The 13,291-nt window shown below is 42.8% G+C and overlaps 2 protein-coding genes across 13 annotated transcripts in view; one reads left to right on the forward strand and one right to left on the reverse strand.

The window, feature by feature from the left end:
- The window catches only part of GRIP1 (glutamate receptor interacting protein 1), a 798,871-nt gene extending 790,747 nt beyond the window's left edge, over window positions 1–8,124 (forward strand). For all 12 annotated transcript variants that reach the window (XM_056130719.1, XM_056130715.1, XM_056130718.1 and 9 more), the window contains 2 exons: window positions 6,272–6,418; window positions 7,415–8,124. In XM_056130719.1, coding sequence (XP_055986694.1) covers window positions 6,272–6,418; window positions 7,415–7,639 — 372 coding nt within the window. In that variant the 3' untranslated portion in view covers window positions 7,640–8,124. The remainder of the gene's footprint in view (window positions 1–6,271; window positions 6,419–7,414) is intronic.
- Window positions 8,125–10,959: 2,835 nt separating this feature from the next.
- The window catches only part of HELB (DNA helicase B), a 37,964-nt gene continuing 35,632 nt past the window's right edge, over window positions 10,960–13,291 (reverse strand). Inside the window, exon 14 of the mRNA XM_056130778.1 lies at window positions 10,960–11,117. Coding sequence (XP_055986753.1) covers window positions 11,016–11,117 — 102 coding nt within the window. The 3' untranslated portion in view covers window positions 10,960–11,015. The remainder of the gene's footprint in view (window positions 11,118–13,291) is intronic.

Genomic DNA, 13,291 nt, shown 5'->3' on the forward strand with positions numbered 1-13,291 from the left:
CACGAGCTCTTCGATTCTGTGAGCTGAAGTTTATGCAGATGCTCAGGGAAAGCCCATTACAGCCCTGCTAAGGGAAAACAATCAATTATTCATCTTTCAGGTGTCAGTTGGAAATGAATAAAGGCTGCCTGACCAGCTAGTGGGTCATCTATCAGAGGGAAAAAAAAATTACCTGCAATAGTAATCATGATTTGGCGACAGAACACAGGAAAAGAGGTCAGCTACTCTACCATGGAACCCTGCACCAGTCCAACTGGACAAGCCCATCCATCAGTGGCTCAAGAGTCAATGTCCTCATTTGCAGGAAGGGGATGGTTCCGCTGTACAGAATTGTCGGGAGATCAAAAGCAATCATTGTAACAGAGCACCCAGATAAGGGAATCGTCGGTGGACAAGGGGGGTGGGGGGGACGCGTGGCTCAAGCCCAGATTCCTTAGGCTTATTTGGGCCAGGAAATAAATCACAGGGAGCCATGACCAATGTGCAGCTAACAGGAGGGCCATGAAGCCAGAGCACCATTCACAGCTGCCGCTTTGCAAGTTGCCGGCTATGCTTTGTGAATCGTTTGTATTGTTTCAAATAATTGAATATGTTGTCATTCACTATTTCCCAGAGAACCATTGAACTCCCTCCATGAAATCCAGTGTCCTCTAACCTTAAGAGATCTTTCTAGGAAAAGAGATGATTTTCAAAGTCTCAATCCTGACAGGTTGGCTGTGGAGACACATCAAGTTTGAAGCCCAGGATGGACAAACCTCTGAGTCTACAATCATGACCCGGAAGTTAATGAACCCGCCTGCCCTGGTTGACTGACACTGCTAATGTTTCAGTTCTTGCATTCTCATGGACAGCCTTTGGCAATGTTAGGTGCCACTCATCCCTCTGGGTCCTAGTCTTTTGAGGAGACACTGAAAGTTACAGAACTAACTGATCCATAAAGAACTTCACTCTCATTCCAGGCCAACTGCAAATGTTTCCTCCAAATAAAAGGTTTCTGGTTCATTGTGTGAGAATACATGCTCCAGAGACAAGGCATGTCACGTTGACACCCATGACAAGAGTAGATTTTCTGACCCTCAGGTTTATTTGTGCCTCAGGGATGTGGTGGGACTCAGAATGATAGCACAGGATTTAAGGCACTAGCTTTGCATTACCGGACTCTGGTTCAATCCCCAACACTGCGCATGCTCCCCTGAGCAATGACAGGAGTGATCCCTGAGCCCAGAGTCAGAAGTAACCCCTGAGCACCACTGAGTGTAACCCAACACCCTCTCCACCTTAAAATATATATAGTTGGGCCTGAAAAGCAAAAACCTATTTACCTAACCAGCCCTAGCACATTGTCCATTAAATGCATCATGACTCACATCTACCTACAGTGGAACAGAAAAATCTGGGGAGCATCGCCATCTAGCAGCAAAGATGGAAATGGCTGATATGCTGGGCCTAGAGCAGGCCTTGGGATGTGCATTGTTGTCTGGGTTGAAAAGGTTTTGTTTTTTTCTTTATTTGTGGGGAGGGGGGGGGATGCACAGAGGTTATTCCTGGCGGTGCTCGGGGGACCATATGGGAAGCTGGGAATCAAACCCAGGTCGGCTGCATGCAAGGCAAAGGCCCTACCTGCTGTGCTATCGCTCCAGCCCATAGAGCAAGAGATTTCTAAGTATCACAGACTAGCACCAATCCCATTAGCTATCTGCCACCTCCTCCTTTATGACCCTTCTCCTCCTATCTCTCCCCTTCCTTCTTTTGAAAAAGAAGTCTGGCATGGAAGAAAGGTACTAAAATAGTACTAGTGAAATCACCTGTAAGCGCAGGGAAAGTGGGGAAGGGTGCTTGCAGGGTGGGGGCTTGTATCCTGGTGAGGGAAACTGACACTGGTGGTAGGATTGGTTCTAAAATATTGTACATCTGAAACTCAACTATCAGTAACTTTGCAAATCACAATTCTTTAATAAAATACTCCCCAATGCAGAAAGTAAAAGATGGGCGGAGTGAGGCAAGCTGTGGATGGTGGTAGTGTCTTAGAAAGGAATATTGGAGATTCACTGTTCTGGCTTTTCTATTCCTGACTTTGCTTGATGTTTATCAATAGAAAATAACATTCAGGCCAGAGAGTTAATACAGCAGGTAGGGCGTTTGCCTTGCACATGGCTGGCCTGGGTTCAGTCTTCAGAATCTCACATAGTCCCCTCAGCACCGCCAGAAGTAGTTTGAGTGCAGAGCCAGGAGTAACCCCGGAGCATTTCTGGGTGTGACACCCCCCACTCCCCGATAGCTTTCTCTAATGCTCGCTCTTCTTGTGTTAGGACAAAGGGGTCTTCTCTGTCCTGTGGCCTATGGAAAAATCACAGTTCTGGGGGAACCTGAAAATTCTTCTTGGCAGTGCGTGTTAAGCAACCACACATTAGTAAAGCAAGTGTTTCCTGGGAAAAGTTGAGATTCACAGTCAGAACCGCTTGGATGTGTGAGCCAGTTTCTCCTAGGCTTGCTGTCTATTTTATGATGTCAGTTTCTCTGGGGTGTGCGGAGCAACTGGAGGTACTGGAGGAACTGTGTGATGCAGCAGTTAGATCTGTGGTTTCTACATGCAGAGCACACGTACCAGTCTTTCTCCCCAGACCTCACTGCAAGCTTCTACCCTTCTTTATGATTTTTGTTTCCCTATCTGTATGATCTGCTCCACACACTTGATACATAGTAATGTCCTGCATACATTTTAATCTACTTGTTACAGGATACTGATATTATCACAAAAAAGACCACATGTCCTGCTAGAAGAACCTCCATGTCACCCTGTCAATGTCCCAAAAATGGGCTTCCAAGTCTCATATGACTCCCATTCAAAGATGCTCCCACTCCTTAGGTCCACGTGGTGTCGCCATAGAGCTTTGTCCCACCAGCTCCAGTTGTCCCAACCTCCCTTCAGCCTTGCTAGCTAATTCCTAGGACAGTCCTGAGGAAGATAGGAGTTGGGGGAATAATGGCTTGTGCTCCAGAATTAAATTCCTCTTAGTTCATACTCAGCACATCCTGTCTAGTTCTGACTGGTTTCCAAACTCAACCTTCAGGAATGACAGAACCAGTCCGTTTATTTAATTTTTTTTACATACACACAAATTATAGAACATGTTTACACTGACAAAATAATTACTTATGCCATCCCGTTGTTCATCGATTTACTCGAGCAGGCACCAGTAACGTCTCCATTTGTCCCAGCCCTGAGATTTTAGCAGCTTCTCCTTTCTTCTTTCCCAATGCTGCCATATTGGAGGCTCTTTCAGGGTCAGGGGAATGAGACCTGTTATTGTTACAGTTTTTGGCATATCAAATATGCCACGGGTAGCTTGCCAGGCTCTGTCGTAACAAATTTTGTATTTTCATATTAGCGACAAGATAATAGCAAATTGAATTTTCAATTAAAAAGAGTTATTCATCACAATAAAGTGGAATTCATTCCAGGAGTATAAGAATGGCTCAACATCTCAAATCAATTAATATGTTATATCACATTAACTAAAGGAAGAATTAAAAACATGATAATCTCAGTAGATCTAGAAATAATTCAACAAGATTAAACCCTTATGAAAACTCAAAATGGATAGAAAAGAAACATTATTTTAAAACAATTTTAATTGATAGAGATTATAGTCCCATGATAACTAAATGTGTAGGAAGAAGAATTAGCCAAGGAGCTGGAAGATATTCACTGAAACAAATGTTTTAAGAAGGAGAAAATTACACAGAGATGAGTAGATATTTAATATTCATTATTCATGTATTAGATCTAACAATATTGTTGAAATATTCACTTTGCCTATATAATATAGTCTTTACTTTTTATTTTCATTGTTTGTAAGTTACACTTTCCACACTAGGTCAATCCCTTGAAGACATAGGTGTTCAGGGATCACTTTTGGCAGGACTCAGGTGTCTATGGGGTGCCAGACATTGAACTCAGATCAGCTGGAAGCAAGGAAGTGCTCTACCCACTGTACAGAACTCCAGCCCCGCAGACATTTTATCCTTATCACCTAATGCATTGCTTGGAATCAAAACATGAACAATAATAATTTTGAATAAAGCTTTCTTGAACACAGTATATTTTAATGAGTATTATTTAAAAGATAATAAATGAGCAAGTATTATGTTATTGAACACACTGAGTGAGGCTGATGCTGCCCCTCAGCACCACATTAACGGTATCAGGCATGTGTTTTTCTTTTGAAGTAAAGTTGGAACAAAGTGAGGACCCCTTTCCTTCTTAGGCTCTTGAGGAGAAAATCAGGAAGGACTGAAATGTTGATATGTTTCATTTCCCAGTGTCTAAGGTACTATCAGTGATAAAGCACAGCCTGATTTCAGAGAGTTTAAAATATGGACCAGGTGCGTCCAAACCCATGTACTAAGGCATTGTTAGCTGCTGTGAAGTTGTGTGGTTAAGAACTTGATGTCTGCGGGGCTGGAGTTATGTACAGTGGGTAGGGCGCCTCCTTGCTTTCAGCCGATCTGAGTTCAATCCCTGGCACCCCACAGATACCTGAGTCCTGCCAAAAGTGATCCCTGAGCACAGAGTCAGGACCCAACCCTGAGCACCACTGGGTGTGCCCCCCTACCCCTACCCCCCCCCAAAAAAAAAAACCCTGTGTCTGGAATCAGATAGATGGGCCCCATCTTTTATTAATAGGCATCTTTGGACCTGTTTATTTCTCATGTGACCACTCGGACAACTGTATGAATGGAATGAACTGAGCTCAATTCAATTATACAGAAAGCAACAAACTGGCCCTTTTGGTTTTGGTTCACTTTCTGTACCTCCATGGAGAAAAACCACTCCATCTGAAAGAGTTAACCCACTGTGAGGTTTCAGTCTCCACCTTTTGCCCTGTACAGCTCAGACATTTTACAAGCCTGTATGCATCCTAACTGAGATAAAAGATTTGTTTTAATAGTAGGGTTTTAAAAAGTAGTTGCCGTCATGGCTTTCAGTGCGCATCCGATCTTGCAGAGGACATCTGACAAGCCCTGCTGAAACCCAGCCAACTTGAAACACCTCAGGTGGCAGGTGCTCAGAGGTCCCTCAGGCATCTGGCATGGTGGGGGCTTAGAGAATTGGATGCACTGGTGCATTTGCCTTGATGTCAGGCTCTGCCCTCTCATTCCCTGCTGTTCCCCAGCTCCCAGAAACATGTTTAGATAGGGTCTCCATGAACATTTGATGAGTGTACGAATGCTTCCTCAGACCAACTTATGCAGAGGAAAGAGTGGAATGCTTTATGGGCCAGAGCTGACCTGCACTGCAGAGTAATGGCTGAGGCCAGCAGTTAGGAGGCAAGTGTCTTGAGTTATTAAACCCAGCCCTGGGCAGGTACTCACGGGAACTGTGCATGCCAGATTACAGGGCATGGGGTATGTTACAGAAACACTACCAGATACTTTCATGCACTTTTTCTCAATATCTGACATACTGGTGGGGGCACAATGCCAAGTCCAAGGGTGGACTTCTTGTAACTTGCTCATAGGAGAAGCCAGAGACTGAGTCCTCTGCTCAACAGCAATAGGCAGAGCGGGCAGCGGGGAAGCTTCTAGCTCTGTCCACAAGAACCAAGTTTCCCTTGTTGCTTCCAACATGATGATGATGATGGTGATGATGATGACAATGTTGATGTGATGATGATAGTGATGGTGATGCTGATGATGATAATGGTGATGATGGTGATGGTGATGGTGATGGTGATGATGATGATGCTGATGATGGTGATGACAATGATGATGGTGAAGATGATGATGGTGATGGTGATGATGGTGATGGTGATGATGATGATGATGATGCTGACGATGGTGATGATAATGATGATGGTGATGATAATGATGATGGTGAAGATGATGATTATGGTGATGGTGATGATGATGGTGATGGTGATGATGATGATGGTGATGGTGATGACGGTAATGGTGATGGTGGTGATGATGATGCCCTGGGGAAATTCTTACATATGTATACAAATAGCTGTTGGCTACAATTTGAAAGAAAAAGACCAGCCTCCTCAACAGATCTCTTCTCCTTTCATTCAGTTCTGACTGGGACTTTTGAAACATTAAAGGATACGATTGGAGAAGGGTTTGGAAAGCTGCAAGTTTGGGTAGTTTCTTTATTTATTACAGTCCCAGCATTTTATTGAAGTGAGTTGGGCAAAACTAGAGTTTTATTAGCAAGCAGTAGAAGTTTTCAGCCTAGCTCAATGCCTGCTTCACATTTTCTTCTATCCAGGTGACCTTGTACAAGAGCTCTGACATGGAGGACTTTGGGTTCAGTGTTGCGGACGGCTTGCTGGAGAAAGGAGTGTATGTTAAAAATATTCGCCCGGCTGGACCTGGAGATCTCGGTGGCTTAAAGCCCTATGATAGGCTCTTACAGGTATGATCTTGGAAAGAATTTTATTTAGCACCTCAGAGTTTTGATTGACAAGTGAGCTCCCATTTGCCCTTGTTTCAGGTTAGGAGGGATTCAGGAAGGTAGCTCGAAGGGTTGCATGCATGCATTGTACATTGGGGATGTAGTTCAGTCCCTGTACTGCCTGGTTCCCTGAGCACTGCCAGGTGTGATCCTATCCCAAAAGAAAGACTGGGAGAGGCCGGAGCAATAGTACAGTGGGTAGAGCATTTGTCTTGCACCGGGCCAACCCAGGTTCGATCCCCGGCATCCCATGTGGTTCCCAGAACTCTGTCAGGAGTAATTTCTGAGTGCAGAGCCAAGAGTAACCCCTGAGCATCACCAAATGTGGCCCCAAAACAAAAAGTTAATGGGTGTGGAAAGCAGCACTGCTAAAAGGCCAATGAGGATGATCACCAAAGACCACCCTGGAACTGAACGGGGGGGGGGGGGGGGGGGGCGGGGCATATGTACAAGATCAAGGCCAAGTCCTAGACCTAAGAAGACTGAGTGAAATGTGAAATTCAGGGGCAGACGCAGTGTGTGGGTGATTTCAGGCAAGTTGATGAAGAATAGAGAAATGAAGGGAGGCAATGTGCTAAGGAGAGACAGGGCGACTTCTGAGAGGGAGTTCGTGGTCAAGAGCACACATAACTGCCTCCAAGCTAGACCTCAAGAAAAATCTAGTCTTACGTTGACCTCAAGGAAATCTCTTGGTCACCCCGCCTCTCCTTCCTCCAACTGTTGGTGCTCCTGTCAGGGGTAAACTGATCTGCTCTTCTTGACCTCAGGATGGGGACTGTGTCTTTGTTCCCTGCTCGCAGGGGCCCTGTAGGATAGGCCAAGCCCACGTTAGCATGGTGAGAGCAGAGATCCCCTCTCCACAGGCATCACGTCTGACATGGTCCTCTGGGCTTGCTGGACTCCTGTGACCCTAACAATGATAACAGTGATTCCTAACAGCCCTTCTTAACCTTCCAGGTGAATCACGTGCGGACGAGAGACTTTGACTGCTGCCTTGTGGTGCCCCTCATAGCCGAATCCGGTAATAAGCTAGACCTGGTGATCAGCAGAAACCCACTCCCTTCCCAGAAGTCTATAGATCAGCCTCTCCCAGGAGAATGGAGTGAACAGAACAATGTGTTTTACCAACAGCCTAGCCATGGTGGTAACTTGGAGATACGAGAACCCACTAATACATTATAGCAACGCTTTTTATAAAGCAGGACAAAAGACAATATCTACATGGTGCTAAAAACAAAACAAAACAAAAAAAAAGAAAGAAAAAAGAAAATCCCTTTAAGATTTCTGTGACCTCGAAGCACAGATAATCACGTGGCATTAACTGCAAGCACAGGGGTCTTTTCAGTCTCTCTCATGGCTCATGTTCATGTCCCTTTTCAAGTTGAAAAGGTTGCTTTTCTGGTGACCACAATGGTACAGGTAACTTCCTGTCTAGCCCAATGGTAGAGAAAAAGAACACTAGGTAAGCACCCTCTTCCCCCTCACAAACAATTAACATCAGAGGAAATTTTTTTACAAGTTCATCTTCCTATCACTTTTTAAAAAGAGAAATGTCTGTTTGAAAAATACTGATGATTTCCTTAAATTCACTTTGAAATCAGTTTCTTACAAAGAAGTAAGTCATCCATGTTAGACCATAACCAAGAAAAAGCTTTCGTTAAAACTGGCTCTACTAGGGGAACTAGAGTTTGGGGACCCACAGGGACTGCTGCTAAGGGAGGGGGAGAGGTAGAAGATTAAGTTACTTGACATGTTTCAGCAATGATGCACGTAGGAGACCATAATAGGTGGTGGTAAATGTTCTGCCCAAGTATAGGAATGATTTTAGCTAAGATGTATGCTATTCCCTATGCAACAGATGATCAAACAGGATATGTCTTGTGACCTGTTTTGTTTTGTTTTTTTTTAAGGACACATTTTTTAATAGCTGAAAATCTCTGATAATGAATTAGAGTGGTTAGTAACACTGAAAATTAGGTATGTCATCTTATTTTTTAAATTCACAGCTAAGACTTTAAAAGAGAATGAAGAGTCTATTAAAATGAGGGTTTTTTTTTGATAGACAAATCAAACTCATACTGCTTGATATGCTTTGAAAACTGGTTATATTGAGGGGTGTACAGCATATATACTTTAAAAAATGACACTGGACTGTCTTTTGTTCTGAGCCATGCCACTTACTGAAATTGTAAATACATTTTTCCCAAAATGCATTGCCAATTATTACCATCCTTCAAAGCAATAAACTGTGACAGTTGCTTTTAATGTTCGTCAGCAACTGTTTTCATTTGTTCAGATATTTTGAATAGTTACACTAATAACTGTTATTTAGTGAATATTAAAAAAATAGATCTGTATATTGATTGTAGAATCTTCATTCTGAAACAGTTATTTTTCAAACAATTTCCTTTGGTCAATGATTCAAACTACTGCTTAGGAACATCTGAACACTGTGTCCTTCATTTAAGGAAAAAGTTCACCTTTCTTTTTGTGAAAAGAAATATATTATTTCAATCTTATTTCAGAACTTCCAGGGCAAGAAAGTATAAAGCAGAGTTATGTTAAGAAAAAAAAGATCATGAGTCACTTAAATATGTATTTTTATTTGTAACAGACAAGTATTAAACTGTAAAGTATTTTTGTACAAATTTAATACTTTAATAGCATGGTATTTATCGTCTATGTATGGTTTTGGGGGAATTAAAAAAAATCGTTGCAAATATTTGTATGGGCAAAAACCCTCTACCAAATGGAATAAACAGTGATTTTAAAAAGCAAAAATTGCATTTTTTTTGGTTTGGTTCTTTGGATATAATTTAGTTTTCTGGACTCTAGCATCTGAAACTCTTTATGAGATCACATAACTACAAGTGGAGATGATGAATTTGGCAACTATGGAAGGTTCTTAAGGCACATTCGCCCAAAAATTGATTGAAAATCAAATGAGTAATAAATCAGAAGTGTTTCTGGCAGTACTTACCCATTTTACACTTCTGGGGCAAGAATGGGGTCACAAAAGGAAAAAGTTTTAGAAGCCTTGCTCTGGACAGGTAAAATAAATTTTGGAACCTCTATGCCAGGATGAAACTTGAAATTACGCAGTGAATGAAGTAATACAGAACCACAGAATGTATGGGTTGGTTTATATTAAAGGCCCCACTTAAGCAAATCACAGTGATCTAGTAGATCTAGCAGCTGCCTGGGGATGAGGGTGGAGTTTCTTTTGTTGTTTTGATTGGCCACACCCTGTGGTCCTCAGAATTTACTCCAGGCTCTATTCTCAGGCATCACTCCTGGAGGGCTTGGGAACCACAAGAAATGTTGGAGAATAACCCAGGCTTACCAAGTGCAAGGCAGGAGCCCCTCCAGCTGGATCATCTTTCTGGTCCCTGGAATTTCTTTGGGGAGAATTAAAAATATTCTAAATTCTAAGGTGTTGATGTACAACTTTTGTGAAGGTAGTAATAACTGCTTTATGTATTTTGTACACTTCAAACGGTTGAACTCTCAAATGGTTGTGAATTGGATCAGTAAGACTTTTTTTAAAAACTGGGATGAGCATAAATTTTTCTTTGTGTACATATATTATTCTGAGTGATTTTATATATGAGATTATATATGTGTTTAAACATGTATATATAGATAGATATAGATATAGATATTATGGGCCGGAGTGATAGCATAGCTGGTAGGGCATTTGCCTTGCACTCGGCCGACCTGGGTTCAATTCCTCCACCCCTCTCAGAGTGCCCGGCAAGCTATTGAGAGTATTCCGCCCACATGGCAAAGCCTGGCAGGTTACCCGTGATGTATTTAATATGCCAAAAACAGTAACAAGTCTCACAGGAGCCATTTACTGGTGCCCGTTCGAGAAAACTGATGAACAGCAGGAGAACAGTGCTACAGTGACAGTGCTATAGATATTAAATCACTCAGAATAAAAATTCTTCCAAACAGTATTGTCAAATCAGTGTGTTCCCCAAGTGAATAATTAACATGATAGAAACATTAATTCTACAGTGCCAATCATATTGCAATATATTAAGTATGCATATCAGATCAATACAGTACAACTGAATTTTATACAGTGTTTCATGTCCATGATCTCTCAGAGTATGACAGAATCAAAAATCAATATTCTCACAGCTCAGAAAGAATTTCCAGGAAAATGTCCCAAGTGGATGGAGCAAGCAGTGGCCTTGAGAGGACTCGGTGTCTGGGATGTGCGTTCGAAACAGTCAGTTACAGGTTATCCTTACTAGGGTTTCAGTCCGCTGGCAAAGATCACCCACAATGATCACAAAAGTCAATCAGGCTTATAAAAAACTTTTAAAACTTTTTTTGAAAATTAAAAAAATATCTTTTTCTCTCATTTATATCCAGTGTTCTCTGTTCTCATGAGAAATGATGAAATTGTTCTTTGATCAGATGGACTTAAAAATCTCTCAGTACACACATCTTAAAATAGAACCAGCTATATACTTCCTTTTTAATCTTGATGTTCACTTTGTGTCAAATGGGGAAAAGAGGAAGATATTTTGAGCAATCAACAATAAGATCAAGTTTCTTGATTATTTGCAGGCTTGAAAAGTTGTCTTGGGGTTAAGCTGTTCAGTCTCATATTCAGAAGTCTAGAAGACACATGAGGTGATTCTTCCACCTGTCCGAAGAGCAATAAAAGCAGAGTTAATTTGGTAAAGATGTAGTCAGCCTACCCTATATACTTCCACTCCTTGGACATGACGCATTTATGGCACATTTTCTCTCAGTGGTATTCCTGACACCGGCACGTGGCAGTGACTTTTAGCTGAATGAGTATGTATATTAATCTAAATCCTAAAGGTATAAGCAGGACTCACTAGATAACCCCACAGTCCTCTGCAAAACTGAAATGTGGGGCCCTCTGAAAATGAAACATTTCAAGATGGCAGCAAGAGTTCTTTGTTCTTCTAAGACAAAGGCCTATAGGTCTCACTGCCTAGGCTGCTTGCCCCAAATGCCAGCCCTAAATGAGATAATGCCACAAGTGTATTCTTGATACTACGCAGTGATTTCCAAGGACAAGTCAATGGTTGTATGGTTACCATGAAGTTTCTAATGATAGGAACATTAAAAAAAATAAGCACAATACAGTCCTTTTGTATTTTGGTAGGTGGGGGCTCCCACACAGTACTCAGGCCACACAGGTACCTCACTCATGATTTTCGTCCAACTGACCACTGGTTCTGCCCAAGGGCCCAAGAAGGCAATGTTACTCAGTTCATTAGATCATTGGAATTTAACTGCTGACCTTGCTCTTTGGTCATAATGTTAATCTGAAGGAAGTTATGTGGCAACGCTTGTCACTGAATTTGGTCTTCTAGACATGACACATCCTTATACAGAAAATGTCAAATTGTTGGGGCTACAGAGTAATGGTACAGCAGGTAGGGCTGCATGTGGCCCACCTATGTTCTATCGCCAGCATCCCATATGGTGCCTGGCTGAGTCCTGCCAGGAGTAATTCCTGACTTCAGAGTCAGGAATAACCCCTGAGCATGCTAGGTGTCGCCCAAAAGTCCTTAGTACGGCCAAAAAACTCCCAAAAGACAAAAGCAGCAATCTCTTCACAAAAGCATGTGTTTTTTACCCTGAGCTCTTCCTTTGTCCTTAGTGCAAACTGTCACTTGCATGCTGTGCTCCAGCTATCCATCACGTGTGTACCTAACTTGCCAACACTACCCCAATGTGCCCTTTGAGGGGTGTGTGTTCAGAAAACTCTCCTTGCGTGGGGTGAGAGGACGTGGACACTGGCCCGGATAACACAGCCCGGTAAATGGTTGATCATACTGGTGCTCTCTCTTCTCCTCCCGTGGTGCTTCATCCCAGTGCTGGAAGCCAGAATTCCTAAGTTGTTCTTGGAGCTGAAGTTGGAGATATTGTGCAATAGCATGCCCCTTTCACTTGGGGTGTTGGGGCGGGGGGTGGGGGAGATATGTGCATGGCAAGTCCCTACCCCTCTGCACTATGGCTGCCCCCCTCCACTGTACACAAAAAAGTAGTACTACCCAATTCAAAAAACTAGAAATCAATGACTTTGGGTTATTTCTAAAGATCCAAGTACAGTTCAGTAGAAGTCAGCTTCCCTTCTAAACTGTCAAAAGAACCAAAAGTGATTGCAAGGAATTCTGAGTGGAGCACCATGGGGGCTCTAAGTAAAGAACAATATTCTAATGGTACAATTTTTTTAAGGTCTCATTGCAATGTATTAAAAACATACTTTGAAATAATTTCTATAAATTTATATGATTAAAAAATAAATTAAAGGGGCTGATGAGATAGTACAGTGGGTAGAACGCTTGTCTTGCATGCAACTGACTGGAGTTCGATCCCTGGCACCCATATGGGCCCTCATGTACTGCCTGAAGTAACCCCTGAGCATTTGCTAGGTGTGGCCCCAAAACAAAACAAAACAAAAACCCGAGAAAGAAAGGAAGAAAGGAAGGAAGGAAGGAAGGAAGGAAGGAAGGAAGGAAGGAAGGGAGAGAGAGAGAGAGAAAGAGGAGGGGAAGGAGGGAGGGAGGGAGGGAGGAAGGAAGGAAGGAAGGAAGGAAGGAAGGAAGGAAGGAAGGGAGAGAGAGAGAGAGAGAGAAAGAGGAGGGGAAGGAGGGAGGAAGGGAGGGAGGGAGGGAGGAAGGAAGGAAGGAAGGAAGGAAGGAAGGAAGGAAGGAAGGAAGGAAGGAAGGAAGGAAGGAAGAGAGAGGAAGGAAGAGAGGGAGGGAGGGAGAGAGAGATAGCGGGCTGGGGCACATGCCCATGCTCCTGGCTTTGTATGGAGGAGGTGGCTGTGTCCAG

The sequence above is a fragment of the Sorex fumeus genome, unplaced genomic scaffold, assembly GCF_029834395.1.
Source record: "Sorex fumeus unplaced genomic scaffold, SorFum_2.1 ptg000081l, whole genome shotgun sequence".
Taxonomy (NCBI): Eukaryota; Metazoa; Chordata; class Mammalia; order Eulipotyphla; family Soricidae; genus Sorex; species Sorex fumeus.